Raw genomic sequence first — 25909 nt, 5'->3', positions numbered from 1 at the left:
GCTCTCCCATCATCTCCATAAGACCAAATTATATAATATAAACTTTCATCTTCAGATCTAATTAGTGATGTCTGTGATAGTCTCTGATACCATATGTCCTTTTGTTATGTCTGGCTAAGTTTGTTTTTCTTTCTAGCTGCTGTACTCAGGTCTAGCTTGAGATGAGATTACTTGATTAAAATAAATATGAAATATTATATATTCTCTTTTTATTTTCATCCTTCACCAAGGTTGAGTTGTTCTTTTGCCTTTAAGAATTTCAATGTTTGCAGCTTTTGTTTAGATGTTGGTCATGTGATCATTCGGGTTCCTTAAAAAATATCTCAAGTTATAGCCTGGTGAAACTTCTGCAAACCAGTAAAACAACTTCAGCCCAAAGTTTCCTAAGAAAAGCATCAGACTGTTAATCATGGTCATTAGCAACATTTATACTAAGAAATATTTTAAGATATTGTTCAATGCCTTTGCGATAAGGGAGGGACATGACAACACATCATCATCGATCGAACAACATAAAAGCAGCCACAGAGATCCTATGAAGCACAGCTTTGGAGACGGAGCGAAGACTAACGAAACACAGTCTGCCTGCCATCCCAACACGAGTGATCGACCGACAGAGATGGGAGGTAGAGTGACACTTTCTCTTTCAAGACATTAATGAAGAATTTCTTAAAGTTAATTGTTATAAATATGGATTCCAGTGCTAGTTTTGACAATGATGAGGTTGAAAATACATATTCAAATGCATATGATGGACCTCATTCTTCTAATTTTGAGCCTGCTAAGCATCCAAGGGGCCAGTAATGGGCAGGAATGAGGAGAAACAACGGCCAGCAGCATTAAACTGAGTTGTAGTGTTAGGAGAGCCGTTGGAGAGCTGACCAGCATTAGCTAAAGATACCTAACGCTGTGTTGTTTCACTTCACAGTGTTTTAAAGTTTGCTATCACGTTTGGCAGAAACCAAAAGTAGGGATCGTCTGATGCTGGCGAGAGATACAAGTTGCTCTTTAAGCAATGCATGTGTTGTGATGAAATTCACAAGATAAATAGAATAGAAATGCTTTGATGTAATAACATGATGAGAATGTTTTGTTTTATATATAGACAAAAAGGTGATTTTCAGTGCAGTGGCAGAGCATGGTGGGGCCTATGGACCCTTCAACACAGACAAAACTGTGGTTTTCAACACAGTGATTACAAACCTTGGTTGTGCCTACAATAACACTACAGGTAAATACATCACATGCAGCCACACTCATAATCACCCATGTTGATTGTTTGGTTTGAGTATTGTTGAGACATTTTACATACATGAATGTACTGTAGCTGTGTATCATAAATCATATTAGTAATCTAATTACTGATAAAATTTACTGGTTGGTTCAGTCTTATTGTTGCGATCCACCTCGTTTCCAGCAGCATCAGGCAGCTGTTTTTAGCAAAAAATGCTCTGATTAAACTTAACGTACTCCACCTGCCCAGCACCAAACTGCAGACAAGAAACAGCTAGAAAGCTAGAAAACACAGTGGAGCATCTGGCAAGTTGAGGATTTGGTGGAAACCAAACCAGAGCTAAAAAGCAAAGTGAATATTGGACTTAAATTCATTGGATTGCCAGAAACACAACACACAAAGTAATTAATGCAGCTTTAAAGAGAGACATGATCAGAACTTTTTGCAGCAGATTTTCTCGTTAAAGATTACACAAACAATGATGTGAAAACTCCACATAGGTTACATAGTATACAGTATATATTCAGTACGCCATACAGAATGTTTATACAGTATTAACAATATTTATGTCTTTATGTCTTCATATTGTCATATATTTTGTTCATTTATTGTTCATATATTTTATCTTACTTGCTTAAGGTTTTTTTGTTACTTTTGTAGGGGTGTTATGCTAATATCCGTATCTGTTGGCATCACAAAAATATCTGTATTTGGATTCTACCCAGAAGTGGTCGTGGTTATACCAGAAGTTTTAGACATTGTCAAGTCTGCTTCATTTTGTGTATTACATTGTTGTCTACTAGCATTCATTCATTCATTCATCTATAAGTTTAGCTGCCAACAAAAAATATAATATTTTAACCATGTACCTGAATTTATTTTACTGCAGAAATTCTGTTAAGAGTACATTATCTGTGCATATCCAAATAATGCATTCATATTCAGTTACACCCCTAACGTGTTCTGACAAAAAAGGAGATTACTTTCATTTTGATACACTCATTTTGAAAACTTTTTAAGGCAAAAGAAGGATTTTTTCCCCCACTCAAAGCTTTTCAGAAACCTTTAAATTTGATGAATGTTTCTTTGTTTCCACAGGTATCTTCAGTGCTCCTGTTGCAGGTGTTTATTATTTTACCTTCTTCTATCATGCTGGAGGAGAACATAAATCAGTGCTGTTGCTGTTCAAGAACTGCGACCTCATTGCCAAGACATCTGATCACAAAACAAGCTCTGACACAGCTGATAATGGAGGAAATGCAGTGTTCGTGCAGCTGCAGAAAGGGGACGAGGTGTATGTGTCCCTGGCAAAAGATTCTCATGTTTGGGCAGACGAACGCCATACCACCTTCAGTGGTTTTCTGGTCACTCAACTGTGAGAATCGATGATTTCAGAAAGATGATTCTAAAAACCTGAGATCAATGATGCATCTGCTATATTACCAATACAATTTTAATTTAAATTAAAACAGATGCCAAGACAAATGAAAAATATCATTAAAACATTAGTCCAATGAGTCTTGACTGTTTCATGTCATGTGACAAGAAACATCCAAATGTAATGGTCCACAGAGGATCAACCCCATTCATTTTGGACACTGCATGAGCTTTCCTCTCATACCACCCTCAGGTCTACACGTCAGTTTTGTACACACGATATCACATGTACTATTAGGCAATTTGGCCAAAATCGTGCTAAAATTGTGTCATCTTCCCCAAAACCCATTTGATATTACATAGCCTGTGGCCTTTCCCTTTTCACCATCCACAGGGGAAACTAAATCAAAATGGCCATTTTATTGTTGGTTCTGTCCAACACTTGAGGGGAACAATACAACAGCTTACAACAACCTTAGACAGGTTGGATGTTTCCAAATGTTTCCTTTTTACGAGAGGCTCAGTGGGGTTACCTTGGTTTTGCACTTCTGGTCAGATGCTAACTGCATTTCGTTGGCTATGTACCTGAACTTGCTCATTGACGAGAAAGTTGAATCTATTCTAAATTAATCTAATTTATTTCAGCAGATAAAATTGAAATATTGAATTACTCATCTCAGAGTGTATGTGAGGGAAATTCCTGTTATAATCATGTTATTTCCAATCTAATTCAGCTTTTGCTAGCATGAATAGATGTGTCTTATATATCCACCATGATATTACAATGCTTAAGTTGTTGGGAAACTAAATACAAGTAAACTCATTATAAAAGAGTTTAGCCTGGAGGGGGGGTTGAAACCTCTTCCTGTGTACATGTGCTCTGAATGTTGATAATATATCTGTACAACAACGGGATGTATGTGTGGAGGAGTTTAAGGAGTAGGTGCAGGTGGCAGATGTTTGCGATGTTGTGAGGTACGAAGGATAAGAGAAGAACAATGTCTTGACCAAGTAAAGAAAGGTCGAATAACACCTTGAGCAAAATCCTCTTGTTGTTGGCTCCAGTTAATGTTATCTCAAAGTACTAGAAGAACCGAGGAGAGACTGCCTCTCCTCATATCTGTGTAATGCTGATGATGGCTCTTGCTTGCAAGCAATAAAGATTGACTGAGAATCTGAATATTGTTTCATCTGGTATTTGAGTACCAAATCTCACCTGCACTAGACGAGAACTGATTTTTCAGTTTCCACGACATTTACATATAATTAATGAGTGAAGTCTGCTGTTCCATATACATAATGTGGTACACCCAAATACGTGTGACCACATTTGGTATTATTGAAAAAAAAAGACAATTCTTTATTTAAATTTGTGCAAATATACTAATTAAGAGCTTTATTTTTACATTTATAATATGTAGCCCTGTGTTAGTATTGGTGAGTAAAAGAGTGGAACAAAGTAAGCAGAACCTTTGACACTGTGATCGCGCACCCCGTTTGCCTATAGCGGGCCAACTTCCTGTTCCCCTTTAGACGCAATTTGGGAAAAGACACAAGTGTACCTGTCGTTCTTTCTCTCATGCTCTACTTTTATTTTACAGACTTTTTCTTTTTGTTATTGTGGTCGCCACATCTGGGACCCTTAACAATAACATCATATTTGAAACAAAGATATGCACTTACATGTCAAAATACATCACTGTGTCCAAATTTAACATACATAACAGAATATACAATATATGCAATATCACCATAATATGCAAGTTATAGTGCAAAGCCTTGTTGTAGTGGTGGGAATGAGCGTAGTGCAAAGGGAGTGGTATGGTAATGAGACCGACAAAAACTTTTGTCCAAAGTTGACCCTGAATTATGAACTTTTATTAAAAATAAATGTATTAAAAGTAAAAATATGTTTTATAGGAACTCAAAAGCTACAATGGAACCACAACATAATACATACTTATCGCATATATCGTTCACTCCCGTATGTCCAACTTCAGCCACGGTATTTGTTTAATGTGTGTAATGTGTGTCTGACGGACTTGTTGTGTGACATCACCGTCACTGTCCTGTCACAGAACATTTGTTAGCATAATCTCAGATTTTAGATTATGGTTTGTACGCTCATGCTGAAAGAAGACACTTCTCAGTTCAACATACAGTTTGCATTAGACAAGCATCTGTTTTACGTCCTTAATATCCATTGAGATCAAGAAAAAAAAATTCAAACAAGCCATGCTTCATTTAAACTCATAGTAATATTTAACTTAAAGGCAATTTTTAGAAGAACATTTAAATTTGAGTTGAGTTAATTTGGAGCCTTGATACTCACCACATTTGCAGCAAAACTAATTGATGTAACTGTAACAACAATTAGCAGTCTGACTCATCTGTTCATCCCTATTAGCTACGTTATTATATACTGTATATGTTAGGTAACTGATAATATTTATAACAATAATACTGATAATAATTCGGATCCAGCTGTGGTTCTCATCTGCACTCCATTATTATTATTAGCAGGTTTAGTAACAGGAGTGTTGCGGGTTAAATGCTTGAGTGGAATTTTAAATATAAGATTTGTCTCTTGCACAGAAAGACATTTTTTTCTGCATTAGAGTCCAACCAGGAAACAAGAAACTCCCATATTCTCACGTGACCCTGGAGCTTGAATTCTTAAATGCTGGACTATGTTCAGCACCACATTTGAATCAACCATGAAACCACTTACTAAAAGGCCATTTACTGAGTTGCAGTGAGAAATTTCCCACCTGGTCTGCTGTGCAAATGCACCTGCTGTTGGTCAAAAATGTGAATGTTAAAGGATAAGGCTGGTGTTCTATATGTAAATATATTTCTAATTGTCAACAAGTCCCTTTGTTAAGGCTCTGGCTTTATGCCTGAGCTCAAGTCCGGTTTCCTGCAGACAGCAGCAGGTTTGTTATGTTTACCTTCAACTGACAAACGCTATTATAGTAATTATAACTCTTGCGATATTTCAGCCTGGACCAAAGCGGTGGCCGACTGACCAACAATGTATGATAAGAAACAGTTTTGACCCTTTTCCCAAGTTGCAACTCAATTTCCTCAATTGCTTGTTTTGTACGACACTAGAAATAACTAAACATGCAATTGTGTATGAAAGAAAGGAAATTAACTTCAATATAGACAAATAGGGTTTAAGTGATGATAAAACTTATTCTTCTTCTTGAGTAAAAATCTGGATCAGGGAAGATAAAACGTGAGGACGTCGGTTGAGATAAAATCACCAGAAAAGTGTCAAATTAACAATTAAGGACATAAACAATGTTTTGGACCTAGAGTGATAAATCGTCTGGATAGGTGAACATGTTGAGGCCTGAGCTCAGAGTAAATTACACACCATGTATCTGACAGCAGCCTCGTTTCACAATTTTTTTCCTGCATGTGGCGCATAGAAATATAGTATGGCTGTATCATCAATAATTTACAGATAGTGAATATTGAACTCCAGGTAATAAGAAAATGAATCAACATTAACAGACATCCAGTTCATGTCATTTTTCTTTCTTTATGCCAGACTTAAATTTTAGTTCCTTAAAGATATAATCTCTTAATGTCAGAGGTATCCGTGGCAGTACTAAAAGGAAATCAGTTCTTATGTTCTCTAGATGAAAAATACTGACTTGATATTTTTTACAAGAGGCTCATTCAGGTGATAGTGATATGAAGTTTTGGAAAGCACAATGGGGTGACCAATATAATTTTTGTCATGCCTCTCAACATTCAGCAGGTGTCGCCGTCCTCCTTAACAAGTTTACAGGAGACATTGTTGAGTCAGACACTTCAGATGAGGTCGATGGATAATCCTGGTTTTGAATGTATTGTTAGAAAAGAAATGTCCACAACTATGAAGCAGGGTATAATAACTCCAAGCCTGATAAAGATCCTTTACTAATAGATAATTGGAGTGTTATGGTACACAGAGGCTGGACCCAAAAGCACGACTAGCACAGAGGGAGTTGAAGTAGTACTTTCAGTTTATTGTAAAAAACACAAGGAGTAACCAGGAGTGTGGAGGTAATCGCTGCGAGCCGGTGGACTGGGTGAAGACAGCGGGCTGGCAAGACTGGTGAGAGCAGGCGGGCGGAGCGAGGACAGCGGGCTGTGGTGGAGCAGCGGAGGGTCCGTGGTGAGATCTCTCTGGAAGGCAGGTGAGAGGAATCAACCTGAACTCAAGGAGAAAGAGTTAGTCAGGGGTTCAGATAACATGCAGGCAAATCTTTCAGAGCAGTAAGTCAGAGGCCGTGGCGTCGTACCACTTGAGTACACGGACGACCTCGCGAAGACTGGTGAGAAGAGCCGGGTAGATGTACTGCCAGGTGTTGACTGGTGGATGGAGAGCAGGTGAGCAGCAGCAGATGAGGAGCAGGTATGTCAGTCTCTGATTGGAAGTTCACTGGAGGCCGCGCCCTGCAGCACGCACACACACACACACACACACACACACACACACACACACACACACACACACACACACACGACTTGTTCTTCATTTACTGGATTACACTGGTAACATTGAAACTGATGCTCTTATTGTATTCCTTGATTTTTCTCAGGCACTCGATGCTGTTTCCTATTGAAAGCGCTCCAAACTTTTGGTTTTGGCAAAACCTGATTTTATGGGAACGCACACATAATTAAATTTCTCAGGAAACTTTGGGCATGCACCAACCAGAAGTTTCTCCAGGCGTTGAGCAATATCTTATAATATTTCTTAAGAAACACTGGATGAAATCAACACCAATGTCTAAGCAAAAGCTGCAAACGTTGAAATTCTTGGGTTGTCGGGTTGTGCATAATCTCAAAGCCTGATATTAAAAACTATCTAAGTTTTTGAGAGATGTGCTTGCTGCAGATTTCATGTTCTAAGCGGTGTCTCAGCTCCAAAGACTCTGTCAAGATTAACATCTCACATCATCTGTTTAAATTAACACTATCTTTACCTTTTTCACTTGTCTCTCCTGATTGAACTAATACAGTCTGAATTGTGAATTTAAACAAGCGTTTCTGCTTTCTCCTCATCAGCAGCATTACAGGTGGAAATGGAAGAAATGCCACTAGAAATGAGAAGGATACAGCTATCATTGAAATACTGGGTTAATTTACAGGGCCATAGTCAAGATCACCCAACACAAGGCACTTTAAAAACTTGTTGGGAAAACGAGAGGAAGGAGACAAAAAGCTTTGGATGGACAGTGACACAAAAAGCCACTTTAGTCCAACAGGACCTTTGCCAGCAATACCACCTTGGATACTTCCTCACGCCGCAGTAGATTTTACATTATTAGAAAAGAAGAACAAGGATAGGGTGTGTAATTCACATACCATACAGGCATATATAGATAGTTTAGTTCAGTTAATAAAACAGGAGTAGCACTTATTGTTCCAGAGTTTCATCTCAAAGGAAGGCCAAAGCCAAGACTAGTGAAACACAGTCTGTCACGAGTGATCGCCCGACAGAGATGGATGCCATGAAAGAACAACTGGCAGCTTTGGAAACCAGGCTGAAGGAACTGGAGGGAAACGGTAGAATGAAACTTTTTTTAAAGACTTTAATGAAGAATTTATTAAAGAGCAAGTTGTGTGTCGGTGTCCTCAGTTAATTATTGTGTTATGTCTTGAGCAAAATCCTCTTGTTGTTGGCTCCAGTTAATGTTATCTCAAAATACTAGAAGAACCGAGGAGAGACTGCCTCTCCTCATATCTGTGTAATGCTGATGATGGCTCTTGCTTGCGAGCAATAAAGATTGACTGAGAATCTGAATATTGGTTCACGTATATATGGATACACATATACACACAAATCATACAAAACAGATTATACAATATATGCAATATCACCGTAATATGCAAGTTATAGTGAAAAGCCTTGTTGTAGTGGTGGGAATGAGCGTAGTGCAAAGGGAGTGGTATGGTAATGAGACCGACATCAAAACCTTTTGTCCAAAGTTGACCCTGAATTAGGAACTTTTATTAAAAATGATGCAGTAAAAAACAGTTTTTAAGTTTAATATATTTTATAGGAACTCAAAAGCTACAATGGAACCACAACATAATACATACTTATTGCACATATCGTTCACTCCCGTATGTCCAACTTCAGCCACGGTATTTGTTTAATGTGTGTAACGTGTGTCTGACTGACTTGTTGTGTGACATCACCGTCACTGTCCTGTCACAGAACATTTGTTAGCATAATCTCAGATTTTAGATTATGGTTTGTACGCTCATGCTGAAAGAAGACACTTCTCAGTTCAACATACAGTTTGCATTAGACAAGCATCTGTTTTACGTCCTTAATATCCATTGAGATCAAGAAAAAAAAATTCAAACAAGCCATGCTTCATTTAAACTCATAGTAATATTTAACTTAAAGGCAATTTTTAGAAGAACATTTAAATTTGAGTTGAGTTAATTTGGAGCCTTGATACTCACCACATTTGCAGCAAAACTAATTGATGTAACTGTAACAACAATTAGCAGTCTGACTCATCTGTTCATCCCTATTAGCTACGTTATTATATACTGTATATGTTAGGTAACTGATAATATTTATAACAATAATACTGATAATAATTCGGATCCAGCTGTGGTTCTCATCTGCACTCCATTATTATTATTAGCAGGTTTAGTAACAGGGAGTGTTGCGGGTTAAATGCTTGAGTGGAATTTTAAATATAAGATTTGTCTCTTGCACAGAAAGACATTTTTTTCTGCATTAGAGTCCAACCAGGAAACAAGAAACTCCCATATTCTCACGTGACCCTGGAGCTTGAATTCTTAAATGCTGGACTATGTTCAGCACCACATTTGAATCAACCATGAAACTACTTACTAAAAGGCCATTTACTGAGTTGCAGTGAGAAATTTCCCACCTGGTCTGCTGTGCAAATGCACCTGCTGTTGGTCAAAAATGTGAATGTTAAAGGATAAGGCTGGTGTTCTATATGTAAATATATTTCTAATTGTCAACAAGTCCCTTTGTTAAGGCTCTGGCTTTATGCCTGAGCTCAAGTCCGGTTTTCCTGCAGACAGCAGCAGGTTTGTTATGTTTACCTTCAACTGACAAACGCTATTATAGTAATTATAACTCTTGCGATATTTCAGCCTGGACCAAAGCGGTGGCCGACTGACCAACAATGTATGATAAGAAACAGTTTTGACCCTTTTCCCAAGTTGCAACTCAATTTCCTCAATTGCTTGTTTTGTACGACACTAGAAATAACTAAACATGCAATTGTGTATGAAAGAAAGGAAATTAACTTCAATATAGACAAATAGGGTTTAAGTGATGATAAAACTTATTCTTCTTCTTGAGTAAAAATCTGGATCAGGGAAGATAAAACGTGAGGACGTCGGTTGAGATAAAATCACCAGAAAAGTGTCAAATTAACAATTAAGGACATAAACAATGTTTTGGACCTAGAGTGATAAATCGTCTGTATAGGTGAACATGTTGAGGCCTGAGCTCAGAGTAAATTACACACCATGTATCTGACAGCAGCCTCGTTTCACAATTTTTTCCTGCATGTGGCGCATAGAAATATAGTATGGCTGTATCATCAATAATTTACAGATAGTGAATATTGAACTCCAGGTAATAAGAAAATGAATCAACATTAACAGACATCCAGTTCATGTCATTTTTCTTTCTTTATGCCAGACTTAAATTTTAGTTCCTTAAAGATATAATCTCTTAATGTCAGAGGTATCCGTGGCAGTACTAAAAGGAAATCAGTTCTTATGTTCTCTAGATGAAAAATACTGACTTGATATTTTTTACAAGAGGCTCATTCAGGTGATAGTGATATGAAGTTTTGGAAAGCACAATGGGGTGACCAATATAATTTTTGTCATGCCTCTCAACATTCAGCAGGTGTCGCCGTCCTCCTTAACAAGTTTACAGGAGACATTGTTGAGTCAGACACTTCAGATGAGGGTCGATGGATAATCCTGGTTTTGAATGTATTGTTAGAAAAGAAATGTCCACAACTATGAAGCAGGGTATAATAACTCCAAGCCTGATAAAGATCCTTTACTAATAGATAATTGGAGTGTTATGGTACACAGAGGCTGGACCCAAAAGCACGACTAGCACAGAGGAGTTGAAGTAGTACTTTCAGTTTATTGTAAAAAACACAAGGAGTAACCAGGAGTGTGGAGGTAATCGCTGCGAGCCGGTGGACTGGGTGAAGACAGCGGGCTGGCAAGACTGGTGAGAGCAGGCGGGCGGAGCGAGGACAGCGGGCTGTGGTGGAGCAGCGGAGGGTCCGTGGTGAGATCTCTGGAAGGCAGGTGAGAGGAATCAACCTGAACTCAAGGAGAAAGAGTTAGTCAGGGGTTCAGATAACATGCAGGCAAATCTTTCAGAGCAGTAAGTCAGAGGCCGTGGCGTCGTACCACTTGAGTACACGGACGACCTCGCGAAGACTGGTGAGAAGAGCCGGGTAGATGTACTGCCAGGTGTTGACTGGTGGATGGAGAGCAGGTGAGCAGCAGCAGATGAGGAGCAGGTATGTCAGTCTCTGATTGGAAGTTCACTGGAGGCCGCGCCCTGCAGCACGCACACACACACACACACACACACGACTTGTTCTTCATTTACTGGATTACACTGGTAACATTGAAACTGATGCTCTTATTGTATTCCTTGATTTTTCTCAGGCACTCGATGCTGTTTCCTATTGAAAGCGCTCCAAACTTTTGGTTTTGGCAAAACCTGATTTTATGGGAACGCACACATAATTAAATTTCTCAGGAAACTTTGGGCATGCACCAACCAGAAGTTTCGCCAGGCGTTGAGCAATATCTTATAATATTTTTTAAGAAACACTGGATGAAATCAACACCAACGTCTAAGCAAAAGCTGCAAACGTTGAAATTCTTGGGTTGTCGGGTTGTGCATAATCTCAAAGCCTGATATTAAAAACTATCTAAGTTTTTGAGAGATGTGCTTGCTGCAGATTTCATGTTCTAAGCGGTGTCTCAGCTCCAAAGACTCTGTCAAGATTAACATCTCACATCATCTGTTTAAATTAACACTATCTTTACCTTTTTCACTTGTCTCTCCTGATTGAACTAATACAGTCTGAATTGTGAATTTAAACAAGCGTTTCTGCTTTCTCCTCATCAGCAGCATTACAGGTGGAAATGGAAGAAATGCCACTAGAAATGAGAAGGATACAGCTATCATTGAAATACTGGGTTAATTTACAGGGCCATAGTCAAGATCACCCAACACAAGGCACTTTAAAAACTTGTTGGGAAAACGAGAGGAAGGAGACAAAAAGCTTTGGATGGACAGTGACACAAAAGCCACTTTAGTCCAACAGGACCTTTGCCAGCAATACCACCTTGGATACTTCCTCACGCCGCAGTAGATTTTACATTATTAGAAAAGAAGAACAAGGATAGGGTGTGTAATTCACATACCATACAGGCATATATAGATAGTTTAGTTCAGTTAATAAAACAGGAGTAGCACTTATTGTTCCAGAGTTTCATCTCAAAGGAAGGCCAAAGCCAAGACTAGTGAAACACAGTCTGTCACGAGTGATCGCCCGACAGAGATGGATGCCATGAAAGAACAACTGGCAGCTTTGGAAACCAGGCTGAAGGAACTGGAGGGAAACGGTAGAATGAAACTTTTTTTAAAGACTTTAATGAAGAATTTATTAAAGAGCAAGTTGTGTGTCGGTGTCCTCAGTTAATTATTGTGTTGGAATACTGGATTTGAAAAAGAAAAATGGAAAATTCATTAAACAAAAAATGAAGGGTAATAAATATGGATTCCAGTGCTAGTTTTGACACTGATGAGGTTGAAAACACATATTCATACGCATATGATGGACCTCAGTCTATTAATTTTGAACCTGCTAAGCGTCCAAGGGGCCAGTGATGGGCAGGAATCTGCAAGAAACTGAGTTGTAGTGTTAGGAGAGCCGTTGGAGAGATGACCAGCATTAGCTAAAGATACCTAACGCTGTGTTGTTTCACTTCACAGTGTTCTAAAGTTTTCTATCACGTTTGGCAGAAACCAAAAGTAGGGATCGTCTGATGCTGGCGAGAGATACAACAGTTCAACATACACCAAAATCCAACCTACAAGTTGCTCTTTAAGCAATGCATGTGTTGTGATGAAATTCACAAGATAAATAGAATAGAAATGCTTTGATGTAATAACATGATGAGAATGTTTTGTTTTTATATAGACAAAAAGGTGATTTTCAGTGCACTGGCAGAGCATGGTGGGCCCTATGGACCCTTCAATATTGACAAAACTCTGGTTTACAACACAGTGATTACAAACCTTGGAGGTGCCTACAATAACTGTACAGGTAAATACATCACATGCAGCCACACTCATAATCACCCATGTTGATTGTTTGGTTTGAGTATTGTTGAGACATTTTACATACATGAATATACTGTAGCTGTGTATCATAAATTATATCAGTAATCTAATTAGTGATAACCAGTGCAATTCCAATAATAACCAATACAATTCCAATAATCATTATTTTCTATATTAACAATGAATCAAATGACTTCATGTAAGGTGAAAGGGGTCGCTGATTATTTAGGTTTTACAGCACCAGGTTTTACTGGTTGGTCCAGTCTTATTGTTGCGATCCACCTCGTTTCCAGCAGCATCAGGCAGCTGTTTTTAGCAAAAAAAGCTCTGATTAAACTTACTGTACACCACCTGCCCAGCACCAAACTGCAGACAAGAAACATGAGAGAGTAGCTAGAAAACACAGTGGAGCATCTGGCAAGTTGCAACTACATACCACTGTGGATGACGGTTTTATGCTTGGTCCTGATTTGCTGTCAAGTCCGTTTTACATGGCTGGTGTTGCAGAACAATAGAACAATAATTAGAAAATGGATTAGTCTTTTGGTATTTATCACAGATAATATTTAATCAATAAAATTGATTCACTTTGATTTAGCCAAAAACTAAAGTGATTTCCACGTATCCTTCATTATAGGACAGTGTCAGACCTAAATGCACTAAATTCAGATCTATTTAGTGATGTCTGACTTCTTTCTAGCTGCTGTACTCAGGTCTCTCTTGCAAAAGAGATCTTGATCTCGATGAGATTAATATAAATATTCAATATTATGTATTCTCTTTTTATTCTCATCCTTCACCAAGGCTCAGTTGTTCTTTTCCCTTTAAGAATTTCAACGTTTGCAGCTTTTGTTTAGATGTTGGTTTTGTGATCATTCGGGTTTCTTAAAAAAAATATCTCAAGATGTATCCTGGTGAAACTTCTGCAAACCAGTAAAACAACTTCAGCCCAAAGTTTCCTAAGAAAAGCAGCAGGCTGTTAATAATTGTCATTATCAACATTTATATTAAGACATATTTTAGGATATTGCTCAATGCCTTTGAGGTAAGGGAGGGACATGACAACACATCATCATCGATCGAACAACATAAAAGCAGCCACAGAGATCCTATGAATCACAGCTTTGGAGACGGAGTGAAGACTAGCGAAACACAGTCTGCTTGCCATCCCAACACGAGTGATCGACCGACAGAGATGGGAGGTAGAGTGACACTTTCTCTTTCAAGAGTTTAATGAAGAATTTATTAAGTTAATTGTTATAAATATGGATTCCAGTGGTAGTTCTGACAATGATGTGGTTGAAAATACATATTCAATTGCATATGAGAGACCTCAATCTTTTAATTTTGAGCCTGCTAAGCATCCAAGGGGCCAATAATGGGCAGGAATGAGGAGAAACATCGGCCACCAGCATTAAACTGAGTTGTAGTGTTAGGAGAGCCGTTGGAGAGCTGACCAGCATTAGCTAAAGATACCTAACGCTGTGTTGTATCACTTCACAGTGTTCTAAAGTTTGCTATCACGTTTGGCAGAAACCAAAAGTAGGGATCGTCTGATGCTGGCGAGAGATACAACAGTTCAACATACATCAAAATTCAACCTACAAGTTGCTCTTTAAGCAATGCATGTGTTGTGATGAAATTCACAAGATAAATAGAATAGAAATGCTTTGATGTAATAACATGATGAGAATGTTTTGTTTTATATATAGACAAAAAGGTGATATTCAGTGCACTGGCAGAGCATGGTGGGCCCTATGGACCCTTCAACACAGACAAAACTGTGGTTTACAACACAGTGATTACAAACCTTGGTGGTGCCTACAATAACTGTACAGGTAAATACATCACATGGAGCCACACTCATAATCACCCATGTTGACTGATATTTTACATACTGGCTTTGTAAATATACTGTAGCTGTGTATCATAAATCATATCAGTAATCTTATTACTGATCACATTTACTGGTTGGTTCATTCTTATTGTTGCGATCCACCTCATTTCCAGCAGAATCAGGCAGCTGTTTTTAGCAAAAAAGCTCTGATTAAACTTAACGTACTCCACCTGCCCAGCACCAAACTGCAGACAAGAAACAGCTAGAAAGCTAGAAAACACAGTGGAGCATCTGGCAAGTTGAGGATTTGGTGGAAACCAAACGAGAGCTAAAAAGGAAAGTGAATATTGGACATAATTTCATTGGATTGCCAGAAGACAACACACAAAGTAATTAATCCAGCTTTAAAGAGAGACATGATCAGAACTTTTTGCAGCAGATTTTCTTGTTAAAGATTACACAAACAATGATGTGAAAACTCCACATAGGTTACATAGTATACAGTATATATTCAGTACACCATACATAATGTTTATACAGTATTAACAGTATTTATGTCTTTATGTCTTCATATTGTCATATATTTTGTTCATATATTGTTCATATATTTTATCTTACCTGCTTAAGGTTTTTTTGTTACTTTTGTAGGGTGTTACGCTAATATCTGTATCTGTTGGCATCACAAAAATATCTGTATTTGGATTCTACCCAGAAGTGGTCGTGGTTATACCAGAAGTTTTAGACATTGTCAAGTCTGCTTCATTTTGTGCATTACATTGTTGTCTACTAGCATTCATTCATTCATTCATCTATAAGTTTAGCTGCCAACAAAAAATATAATATTTTAACCATGTACCTGAATTTATTTTACTGCAGAAATTCTGTTAAGAGCGCATTATCTGTGCATATCCAAATAATGCATTCATATTCAGTTACACCCCTAATGTGTTTTCTTTCATTTTGATACACTCATTTTGAAAACTTTTTAAGGCAAAAGAAACCTTTAAAGAAACCTTTAAATTTGATGAATGATCTTTTGTTTCCACAGGTATCTTCAGTGCTCCTGTTGCAGGTTTTTATTATTTTACCTTCTTCTATCATGCTGGAACAACACATAAATCAGGGATGTTGCTGTTCAAGAACTGCGACCTCATTGTCAGGACAACTGATCACAAAACAAGCTCTGACAAGGCTGATAATGCAGGAAATGCAGTGTTCGTGCAGCTGCAGAAAGGGGACGAGGTGTATGTATCCCTGGAAAAAGGTTCTCATGTTTGGGCAGACGAACGCCATACCACCTTCAGTGGTTTTCTGGTCACTCAACTGTGAGAATCGATGATTTCAGAAAGATGATTCCAAAAACCTGAGATCATCGATGCATCTACTATGTTACCATTAAAATTAAAATTTAGATTAAAACAGATGCCAAGACAAATGAAATATATCATTAAAACATTAGTCCAATGAGTCTTGACTGTTTCATGTCATGTGACAAGAAACATCCAAATGTAATGGTCCACAGAGGATCAACCCCATTCATTTTGGACACTGCATGAGCTTTCCTCTCATACCACCCTCAGGTCCACATGTCAGTTTTGTACACGCGATATCAAATGTGCTATTAGGCAATTTGGCCAAAATCGTGCTAAAATTGTGTCATCTTCCCCCAAATCCATTTGATATTACATAGCCTGTGGCCTTTCCCTTTTCACCATCCACAGGGGAAACTAAATCAAAATGGCCATTTTATTGTTGGTTCTGTCCAACACTCGAGGGGAACAATACAACAGCTTACAACAACCTTAGACAGGTTGGATGTTTCCAAATGTTTCCTTTTTACGAGAGGCTCAGTGGGGTTACCTTGGTTTTGCACTTCTGGTCAGATGCTAACTGCATTTCGTTGGCTATGTACCTGAAGTTGCTCATTGACAAGAAAGTTGAATCTATTCTAAAATAATCTAATTAAATTTACCAGATAAAACTCAAATATTAAATATTGAATTACTGATCTCAGACTGTATGAGAGGGAAATTCCTGTTATAATCATGTTTTTTTCCAGTCTGATTCAGCTTTTGCTAGCATGAATAGATGTGTCTTATATATCCACTATGATATTACAATGCTTAAGTTGTTGGGAAACTAAATACAAGTAAACTCATTATAAAAGAGTTTAGCCTGGAGGGGGGGTTGAAACCTCTTCCTGTGTACATGTGCTCTGAATGTTGATAATATATCTGTACAACAACGGGATGTATGTGTGGAGGAGTTTGAGTAGGTGCAGGTGGCAGATGTTTGAGATGTTGTGAGGTACGAAGGATAAGAGAAGAACAATGTCTTGACCAAGTAAAGAAAGGTCGAATAACACCTTGAGCAAAATCCTCTTGTTGTTGGCTCCAGTTAATGTTATCTCAAAGTACTAGAAGAACCGAGGAGAGACTGCCTCTCCTCATATCTGTGTAATGCTGATGATGGCTCTTGCTTGCAAGCAATAAAGATTGACTGAGAATCTGAATATTGGTTCATCTGGTATTTGAGTACCAAATCTCACCTGCACTAGACGAGAACTGATTTTTCAGTTCCCACAACATTTACATATAATTAATGAGTGAAGTCTGCTGTTCGAAATACGTAACATCATATTTGATACAAAGATATGCACTTACATGTCAAAATACATCACTGTGTCCAAATTTACAACATTTATATATATACACACATGTATATATGGATACACATATACACACAAATCATACATAACAGAATATACAATATATGCAATATCACCATAAAATGCAAGTTATAGTGCAAAGCCTTGTTGTAGTGGTGGGAATGAGCGTAGTGCAAAGGGAGTGGTATGGTAATGAGACCGACAGGAAAAACTTTTGTCCAAAGTTGACCCTGAATTATGAACTTTTATTAAAAATAAATGTATTAAAAGTAAAAATATGTTTTATAGGAACTCAAAAGCTACAATGGAACCACAACATAATACATACTTATTGCACATATCGTTCACTCCCGTATGTCCAACTTCAGCCACGGTATTTGTTTAATGTGTGTAATGTGTATCTGACTGACTTGTTGTGTGACATCACCGTCACTGTCCTGTCACAGAACATTTGTTAGCATAATCTCAGATTTTAGATTATGGTTTGTACGCTCATGCTAAAAGAAGACACTTCTCAGTTCAATATACAGTTTGCATTAGACAAGCATCTGTTTTATATCCTTAATATCCATTGAGATCAAGAATTTTTTTCAAACAAGCCATGCTTCATTCAAATTCATAGTAATTAACTAAGAGGCAATTTTTAGAAGAACATTTAAATTTTAGTTGAGTTTATTTGGAGCCTTGATACTCACCACATTTGCAGCAAAACTAATTGATGTAACTGTAGCAACAATAAGCAGTCTGACTCGTTTGTTCATCCCTATGAGCTACGTTATTATATACTGTATATGTTAGGTAACTGATAATATTTATAACAATAATATTGATAATAATTCGGATCCAGCTGTGGTTCTCATCTGAACTTCATTATTATTATTAGCAGGTTTAGTAACAGGGAGTGTTGTGGGTTAAATGCTTGAGTGGAATTTTAAATATAAGATTTGTCTCTTGCACAGAAAGACTTTTTTTCTGCATTAGAGTCCAACCAGGAAACAAGAAACTCCCATATTCTCACATGACCCTGGAGCTTGAATTCTTAAATGCTGGACTATGTTCAGCACCACATTTGAATCAACCATGAAACCACTTACTAAAAGGCCATTTACTCTGTTGCAGTGTGAAATTTCCCACCTGGTCAGCTGTGCAAATGCACCTGCTGTTGGTCAAAAATGTGAATGTTAAAGGATAAGGCTGGTGTTATATATATATATATATATATATATATATATATTTCTTATTGTCAGCAATTCAAATAGTGTTTCCCGTTCCGTTGCCCACAGTAATTGGGTTTAGGACTATGGTTAGGTTATGGTTAGCTGAAGACTGGTTGAGGATTGGGCTCAGGATAAGGTAAGGGGAAACACAAATCAATGGTGAAGCAGACTTCAGTACAACACCAGCGTGACACTTGTTACATAGCGGCAAGGGTGGGGAAATTCGCTTGAACTGAGTGCATGAGGTGGCAGGTATGATGTTGAATCAGCTGATAATCAAACAGCTGCAGGTAGTGGAGATGGTAAACTTTGATTTCATCTTTTAACAACGCGTTTGACGCGTCATCTGAGCCTTCTTCCGCACAAACCATTAATTTTACTGAATGAATTGTGAAGCAAACGGGAAAACTGATTTTCTGCATCACCAACTGAATGCATGTAGGTTCCTGTGGCAAAAAAACACAACGCCACACATACAGTTTGTGTTATTGTCATTACACAGCTTGGTTTGGTGGCATTCCTAACGTACAGTGTAGTGGAAATTATGGTATTAACCTGTGTTGAAATGTATAACAGCTTACACGTGCATTAAAGATGTCTAACAGCCTGTAAGGGTGACTGACTATCTCTGTCTAACAGCCCGCGCCCTGTAAAACACAGAGACTGTGTGCACACTGCGTGATCAACAGAAAAGTACTATGACCGGTGTGTGCCCTGTCTGCTGTGCTGATGAACTATGCATGAACTTTAACTAATGGGGAAGTGAAAGTTGGCTTAAGGACAAACAACCCACAACACATGAATAAACTGGTGAAACATGAATAAAAGTCCAGTTTTGAAGTCTGAGATAAATGTCAGTGTAGGTGATGTGACACCATGTCTGAACAGGTGTTTATCAGCACTGAACAGCGTAACTGTTACGGGCGGGATTGTAAGTATGAATGTTGAATGACTTCACAATGTTCTAAAGTTTGCTATCACGTTTGGCAGAAACCAAAAGTAGGGATCGTCTGATGCTGGCGAGAGATACTTACAACAGTTCAACATACACCAAAATTCAACCAACAAGTTGCTTTTTAAGCAATGCATGTGTTGTGATGAAATTCACAAGAGAAATAGAATAGAAATGCTTTGCGAAATAACATGATGAGAATGTTTTGTTTTATATAGAGAAAACCCAGCTGGCATTCAGTTCACTGGCAGAGCATGGTGGGGCCTATGGACCCTTCAACACAGACAAAACTCTGGTTTACAACACAGTGATTACAAACCTTGGTGGTGCCTACAATAACACTACAGGTAAATACATCACATGCAGCCACACTCATAATCACCCATGTTGATTGTTTGGTTTGAGTATTGTTGAGACATTTTACATACATGTATATACTGTAGCTGTGTATCATAAATCATATCAGTAATCTAATTAGTGATAACCAGTGCAATTCAAGACCAATAAAATTCCAATAATCAATATTTTCTATATTAACAATGAATAAAATAACTTCATGTAAGGTGAAAGGGGTCGCTGATTATTTAGGTTTTACAGCACCAGGTTTTACTGGTTGGTTCAGTCTTATTGTTGCGATCCACCTCGTTTCCAGCAGCATCAGGCAGCTGTTTTTAGCAAAAAAAGCTCTGATTAAACTTACTGTACACCACCTGCCCAGCACCAAACTGCAGACAAGAAACATGAGAGACTAGCTAGAAAACACAGTGGAGCATCTGGCAAGAGGAGGATTTGGTGGAGACCAAACCAGAGGTAAAAAGGAAGGTGAATATTGGACTTACATTTACTGGATTGCCAATTAAATATTAACGCTACTCCATGTATGCTGGATGTGTGTATGTTTTACAGCTTGTTGTGGAGTTCTTTTGCCCTAAAGTGTCCAAATAAAGTAATTAATGCAGCTTTAAAGAGAGACATGATCAGAACTTTTTGCAGCAGATTTTGCAACAAGATCTCCTTAAAGATTACAAACTCCACATAGGTACACTGTATACAGTATATATTCAGTACGCCATAGAGCATGTTTAAACAGTATTTATGTCTTTATGGCTTCATATTGTCTACCTTTTATTACTTACCTGTAGTTTTTTAAACTTCTTTTGGCTTTGAAAAAATCTCTCATTAATTTGTTGAAATATATAAATACATGGAAAACCAATAATACAATTAAATATGTTACTTTTTATACGTAATACGATTATAATGTATTTTAATGTTAATTTCAATACATTTTATTCAATTTAATTTCAGTTTTGTATCCTTTTCAGAAAACAGTTACACAAATTTTCTTTGTGGATAGTTTTTGGTGTTATTCATTCAAACATAATAATAATATGCATTAGTGGATTGTTTGGTATCGTTTGATATTTCTTTTGATATTGTAATGCAGGTAGAATATTATGTAACTATCTAAGATTTTCTACACAATGGTAATAGTTGATTCTCGAGAGAAGTGTTGAGATAAAAAAAAAAGTAATTTCAATTTCATCCACTCATTTTGAAAACCTTTGAAGGCAAAAGAAGGATTGTTTTCCCCACTAGGTTTTTCAAAGCTTTTCAGAAACCTTTAAATTTGATGAATACTCGTTTGTTTCCACCGGTATCTTTGTTGCACCTGTTGCAGGTTTTTATTATTTTACTTTTTTCTATCATGCTGGAGGAAAACATGAAACAGATCTGGCACTGTTAAAGAACTGTGACCTCATTTTTGACAATGAGGTAACAGTTCTTTAACAGTGCCAGATCACATTGGTCAAAAATGTGAATGTTAAAGGATAAGGCTGGTGTTCTATATGTATATAAATTTCTACTTGTCAACAAGTCCCTTTGTTAAGGCTCTGGCTTTATGCCTGAGCTCATTGTATTTCTCCCAAGTCCGGGTTTTCTGCAGACAGCAGCAGGTTTGTTATATCGTAGAAAAGGTTTCAGTCGTAGTCATCTGGACACTGTTTTCAGAATCAAGACGTTTCGGCTCCCATCCGGAAGTCATTCTCAATTGTGAAAAAATTGGACGGGAACTGGAAATTTAAACTACTCTGAGTTACATAAGCCCTGCCCTCAGGAAGGAATCTGCCTGAGTATCTGTAAATAGCTAGTTTCACCTGAAACTGACCTAATAGTTTCAAGATGGCCCAGTAATCAGTAATCAGGCCTATTGTTCTCTGGCTGCATCTACTTCATCACTGCTAAGTGCCTGATTAGCATGTGATAGGCGTGACCAAGGTGATAATACACTCTGATAGACTTTGGGCAGATTAAATCTCAGACCACCATTTCTGTTCAAAGAGGGGTTCTCTTTCTTCACAAAAATGGCTTCCTTGACGCCCCGTTCAAACCAACTCTTCTCTCTACTAAGAATCTTCACCTCGCTGTCTTCAAATGTGTGGTTTGTAGCTTTTAAATGCAAATGCACGGCGCTCTGTAATCCTGAGTTAGCGTGTCGTCAGATGACGTTATGGTTTCTTATGATGTAGTGTCCTTGTTCACTTGCATCCCAACCTCAGAAGCAGTGTCAGCGGTGATGAGAAGACTGCAGGAGGACTCCACCTTGCAGCAAAGGACCAAGCTTACACCTGAACACATATGTAAACTATTAGACATCTGTCTCAACACAACCTACTTCCAATTCCGGGGACACTTCTACAGACAGATTCACGGTTGTGCTATGGGCTCTCCGGTCTCTCCCATTGTGGCCAACCTGTACATGGAACAGTTTGAGAAGAAGGCATTATCCTCGTCCCGGGCACACCACCAAGTCATTGGTACCGTTACGTGGATGACACCTTTGTGAAAATCAAGAAACAAGACTTGGAAGCGTTCTCAGAGCATATTAATACGGTGGACCCCAACATCAAGTTCACGTGTGAGGATGCAAAGAGAACCGCTTGGCCTTTCTTGATTGTTCTACTCTCAGAGGAGAGGACGGAAAGCTCCAGATAGAAGTGTACAGGAAACCAACACATACGGATCAATACCTGCTCTTTGACTCACACCATCCACTACAGCACAAGCTGGGTGTAATCCGGACATTACAGCACAGAGCCAAAGAAGTGCCCACAGGCTCAGAGGGTAAGAAGAAAGAGGAAAGGCATGTCCAGAATGCACTCTCAGCCTGTGGTTATCCTACTTGGGCTATCAACAAAGTTAAAAGAGCCAAAAAACAGGACAAAAGTGTAACTGAACCAAGAAGGAACGGTGTCTCCATTCCTTATGTGTCTGGACTGTCTGAAAAACTACAAAGGATCTTTAGACAGCACGATGTTCCTGTCTTCTTTAAACCAGGCAACACTTTAAGACAGAAACTCGTTCACCCTAAGGACAGGTTACCCACACAGAAACAGAGCAATGTTGTCTACTCCATTCAGTGCAGTGAGGAAAACTGCAAAGAACGGTACATAGGCGAAACCAAACAGCCACTTCACAGAAGACTTTATCAGCACAGACGACACGCTAACTCAGGATTACAGAGCGCCGTGCATTTGCATTTAAAAGCTACAAACCACACATTTGAAGACAGCGAGGTGAAGATTCTTAGTAGAGAGAAGAGTTGGTTTGAACGGGGCGTCAAGGAAGCCATTTTTGTGAAGAAAGAGAACCCCTCTTTGAACAGAAATGGTGGTCTGAGATTTAATCTGCCCAAAGTCTATCAGAGTGTATTATCACCTTGGTCACGCCTATCACATGCTAATCAGGCACTTAGCAGTGATGAAGTAGATGCAGCCAGAGAACAATAGGCCTGATTACTGATTACTGGGCCATCTTGAAACTATTAGGTCAGTTTCAGGTGAAACTAGCTATTTACAGATACTCAGGCAGATTCCTTCCTGAGGGCAGGGCTTATGTAACTCAGAGTAGTTTAAATTTCCAGTTCCCGTCCAATTTTTTCACAATTGAGAATGACTTCTGGATGGGAGCCGAAACGTCTTGATTCTGAAAACAGTGTCCAGATGACTACGACTGAAACCTTTTCTACGATAGAACACTCCTGGACGAATGAGGGACTACACCGCCAGGTTTGTTATGTTTACCTTCAACTGACAAACGTTATTATAGTAATTATGACTCTTGAGATATTTCAGCCTGGACCAAAGCGGTGGCCGACTGATCAACAATGTATGATAAGAAACATTTTTGACCTGTTTCCCAAGTTGCAACTCAATTTCTTCAACTGCTTGTTCTATATGACACTAGAAATATCTAAACATGCAATTGTGTATGAAAAAAAGGAAATTAACTTCAATATAGACAAATAGGGTTTAAAGTGATGATAAAACTTCTTCTTCTTCTTGAGTAAAAATCTGGATCAGGGAAGATAAAATGCAATATCACCGTAATATGCAAGTTATAGTGAAAAGCCTTGTTTTAGTATATTGTATTTTTTTCCTCTACTAGTTACATTTACTAAAAGAGCAATCATATAGAATTAATATATATAAATAAATGGTGCCACAAGTACAAAATCATTTCATTTGGCCTATATAATGTCTGAAAATAGTGAAAAATGCCCATCATAATTTCCCAAGCTGACATTTTCAAATTGCAAAAATTCAATTTGGGAAGCTGAAACCAATGAATTTTTGGCATTCTTGCCTAAAAGATGACTTACATGATTATCAAGTATTTGTTGGCGATTAATTTTCGTGATCACAATTCATAATTAATCTGGAAAGTTAAACAACAGTTTTTGAGGAACACATTTTAATTTTTCAAAGATTAAGTTGTGTACTTTGAATATAAATAAAAAGGTACCAGAGTGCATTAAAAAGCATCAAAATAGAGCTTGTTTATTAAAAAACAAAAATGACAGGGGAGGATCCCCCCCGGACCCCTCTACAGAGCTCCGGGCTTAGCCCCGAATGTCCTCAAATCCCACAAACGCCCCTGTGCCCTATCATTATGCAGCTTACCACGCGCACCTTCAGGCACAAAGTATGGAGGGCTTCCCTCAACGCTGATGTCACGAAGAAAAAAAATCTGTGGATGTCGGAGGATCTAACTTACTTAGTGCGGAAATAAACTTTGGCCCTTTGTGAAGCAGGGGAAGACGACCACATGGCAGGTCTCTGTTGCCATTATTGACTGTGTGAGATTTACTGCATAAGGTGATTCAACTACTTTAGGTTTACTGTGTAACCTACATTTTGAGTGGTTTACTTTTTATTTTCATTTTCAAATAAGCCATATGTTCACTTCATTGTACTATCACCCACTGTCTCTGAACACTTTCAGCTGAAATGTGAACAATCCATTGCAAAACTCTGAATCTCAGAGGCAATTCACTCATTGAAAAAAGGGAAATCACCAGGCACTGAGGGGCTTTCTGTTGAATTCTATGTACATTTTTGGGATACCATTGAAAATCCTTCATTGGAATTATTTAAAGAATGTAATGTTAGAAAATAAATGTCCACAACTATGAAGCAGGGTATAAAACTCTAAGCTTGATAAAGATCCTTTACTAATAGATAATTGGAGTGTTATGGTACACAGAGGCTGGACCCAAAAGCACAACTAGCACAGAGGGAGTTAAAGTAGTACTTTCAGTTTATTGTAAAAAACACAAGGAGTAACCAGGAGTCTGGAGGTAATCACTATGAGCCGGTGGACTGGGTGAAGACAGCGGGCTGGCAAGACTGGTGAGAGCAGGCGGGCGGAGCGAGGACAGCGGGCTGTGGTGGAGCAGCAGAGGGTCCGTGGTGAGATCTCTCTGGAAGGCAGGTGAGAGGAATCAACCTGAACTCAAGGAGTCAGAGCAGTTAGTCAGGAGTTCAGATAACATGCAGGCAAATCTTTCAGAGCAGTAAGTCAGAGGTTGTACCACTTGAGTACACGGACGATCTCGCGAAGACTGGTGAGAAGAGCCGGGTAGATGTACTGCCAGGTGTTGACTGGTGGATGGAGAGCAGGTGAGCAGCAGCAGATGAGGAGCAGGTTTGTCAGTATCTGATTGGAAGTTCACCGGAGGTCGCGCCCCGCAGCACACACACACACACACACACACACACACACACACACACACACACACACACACACACACACACACACACACACACACACACATATACAGACAAACACAGGAGGGAAACCCACAGAGGATAAACAGACAGATACACTAGGAATGGTACAGCTGTACCATGACATGGAGACCTATTACTCTCCTAAACTTAGATT

At 38.4% G+C, this 25909-nt stretch overlaps 1 protein-coding gene and 1 long non-coding RNA gene across 2 annotated transcripts in view; one reads left to right on the top strand and one right to left on the bottom strand.

The window, feature by feature from the left end:
- Positions 1 to 520: 520 nt before the first annotated feature.
- The window catches only part of LOC122869871 (complement C1q-like protein 4), a 38113-nt gene continuing 12724 nt past the window's right edge, over positions 521 to 25909 (top strand). Inside the window, exon 1 of the mRNA XM_044183242.1 lies at positions 521 to 626. Within this exon, the coding sequence (XP_044039177.1) occupies positions 536 to 626 (91 nt within the window). The 5' untranslated portion in view covers positions 521 to 535. The remainder of the gene's footprint in view (positions 627 to 25909) is intronic.
- On the bottom strand, positions 23922 to 25744 carry LOC122869877. The gene is made up of 2 exons (XR_006376430.1): positions 25557 to 25744; positions 23922 to 25471 (listed from the first exon to the last, which is right to left on the bottom strand). It is a non-coding gene; the product is annotated as an uncharacterized LOC122869877 (long non-coding RNA).

This window comes from Siniperca chuatsi, linkage group LG22 (genome assembly GCF_020085105.1).
Source record: "Siniperca chuatsi isolate FFG_IHB_CAS linkage group LG22, ASM2008510v1, whole genome shotgun sequence".
In the NCBI taxonomy this organism is placed as follows: Eukaryota; Metazoa; Chordata; class Actinopteri; order Centrarchiformes; family Sinipercidae; genus Siniperca; species Siniperca chuatsi.
The sequence above is the reverse complement of the archived record's forward strand: the minus strand, read 5'-3'. Positions and strand labels throughout refer to the sequence as shown.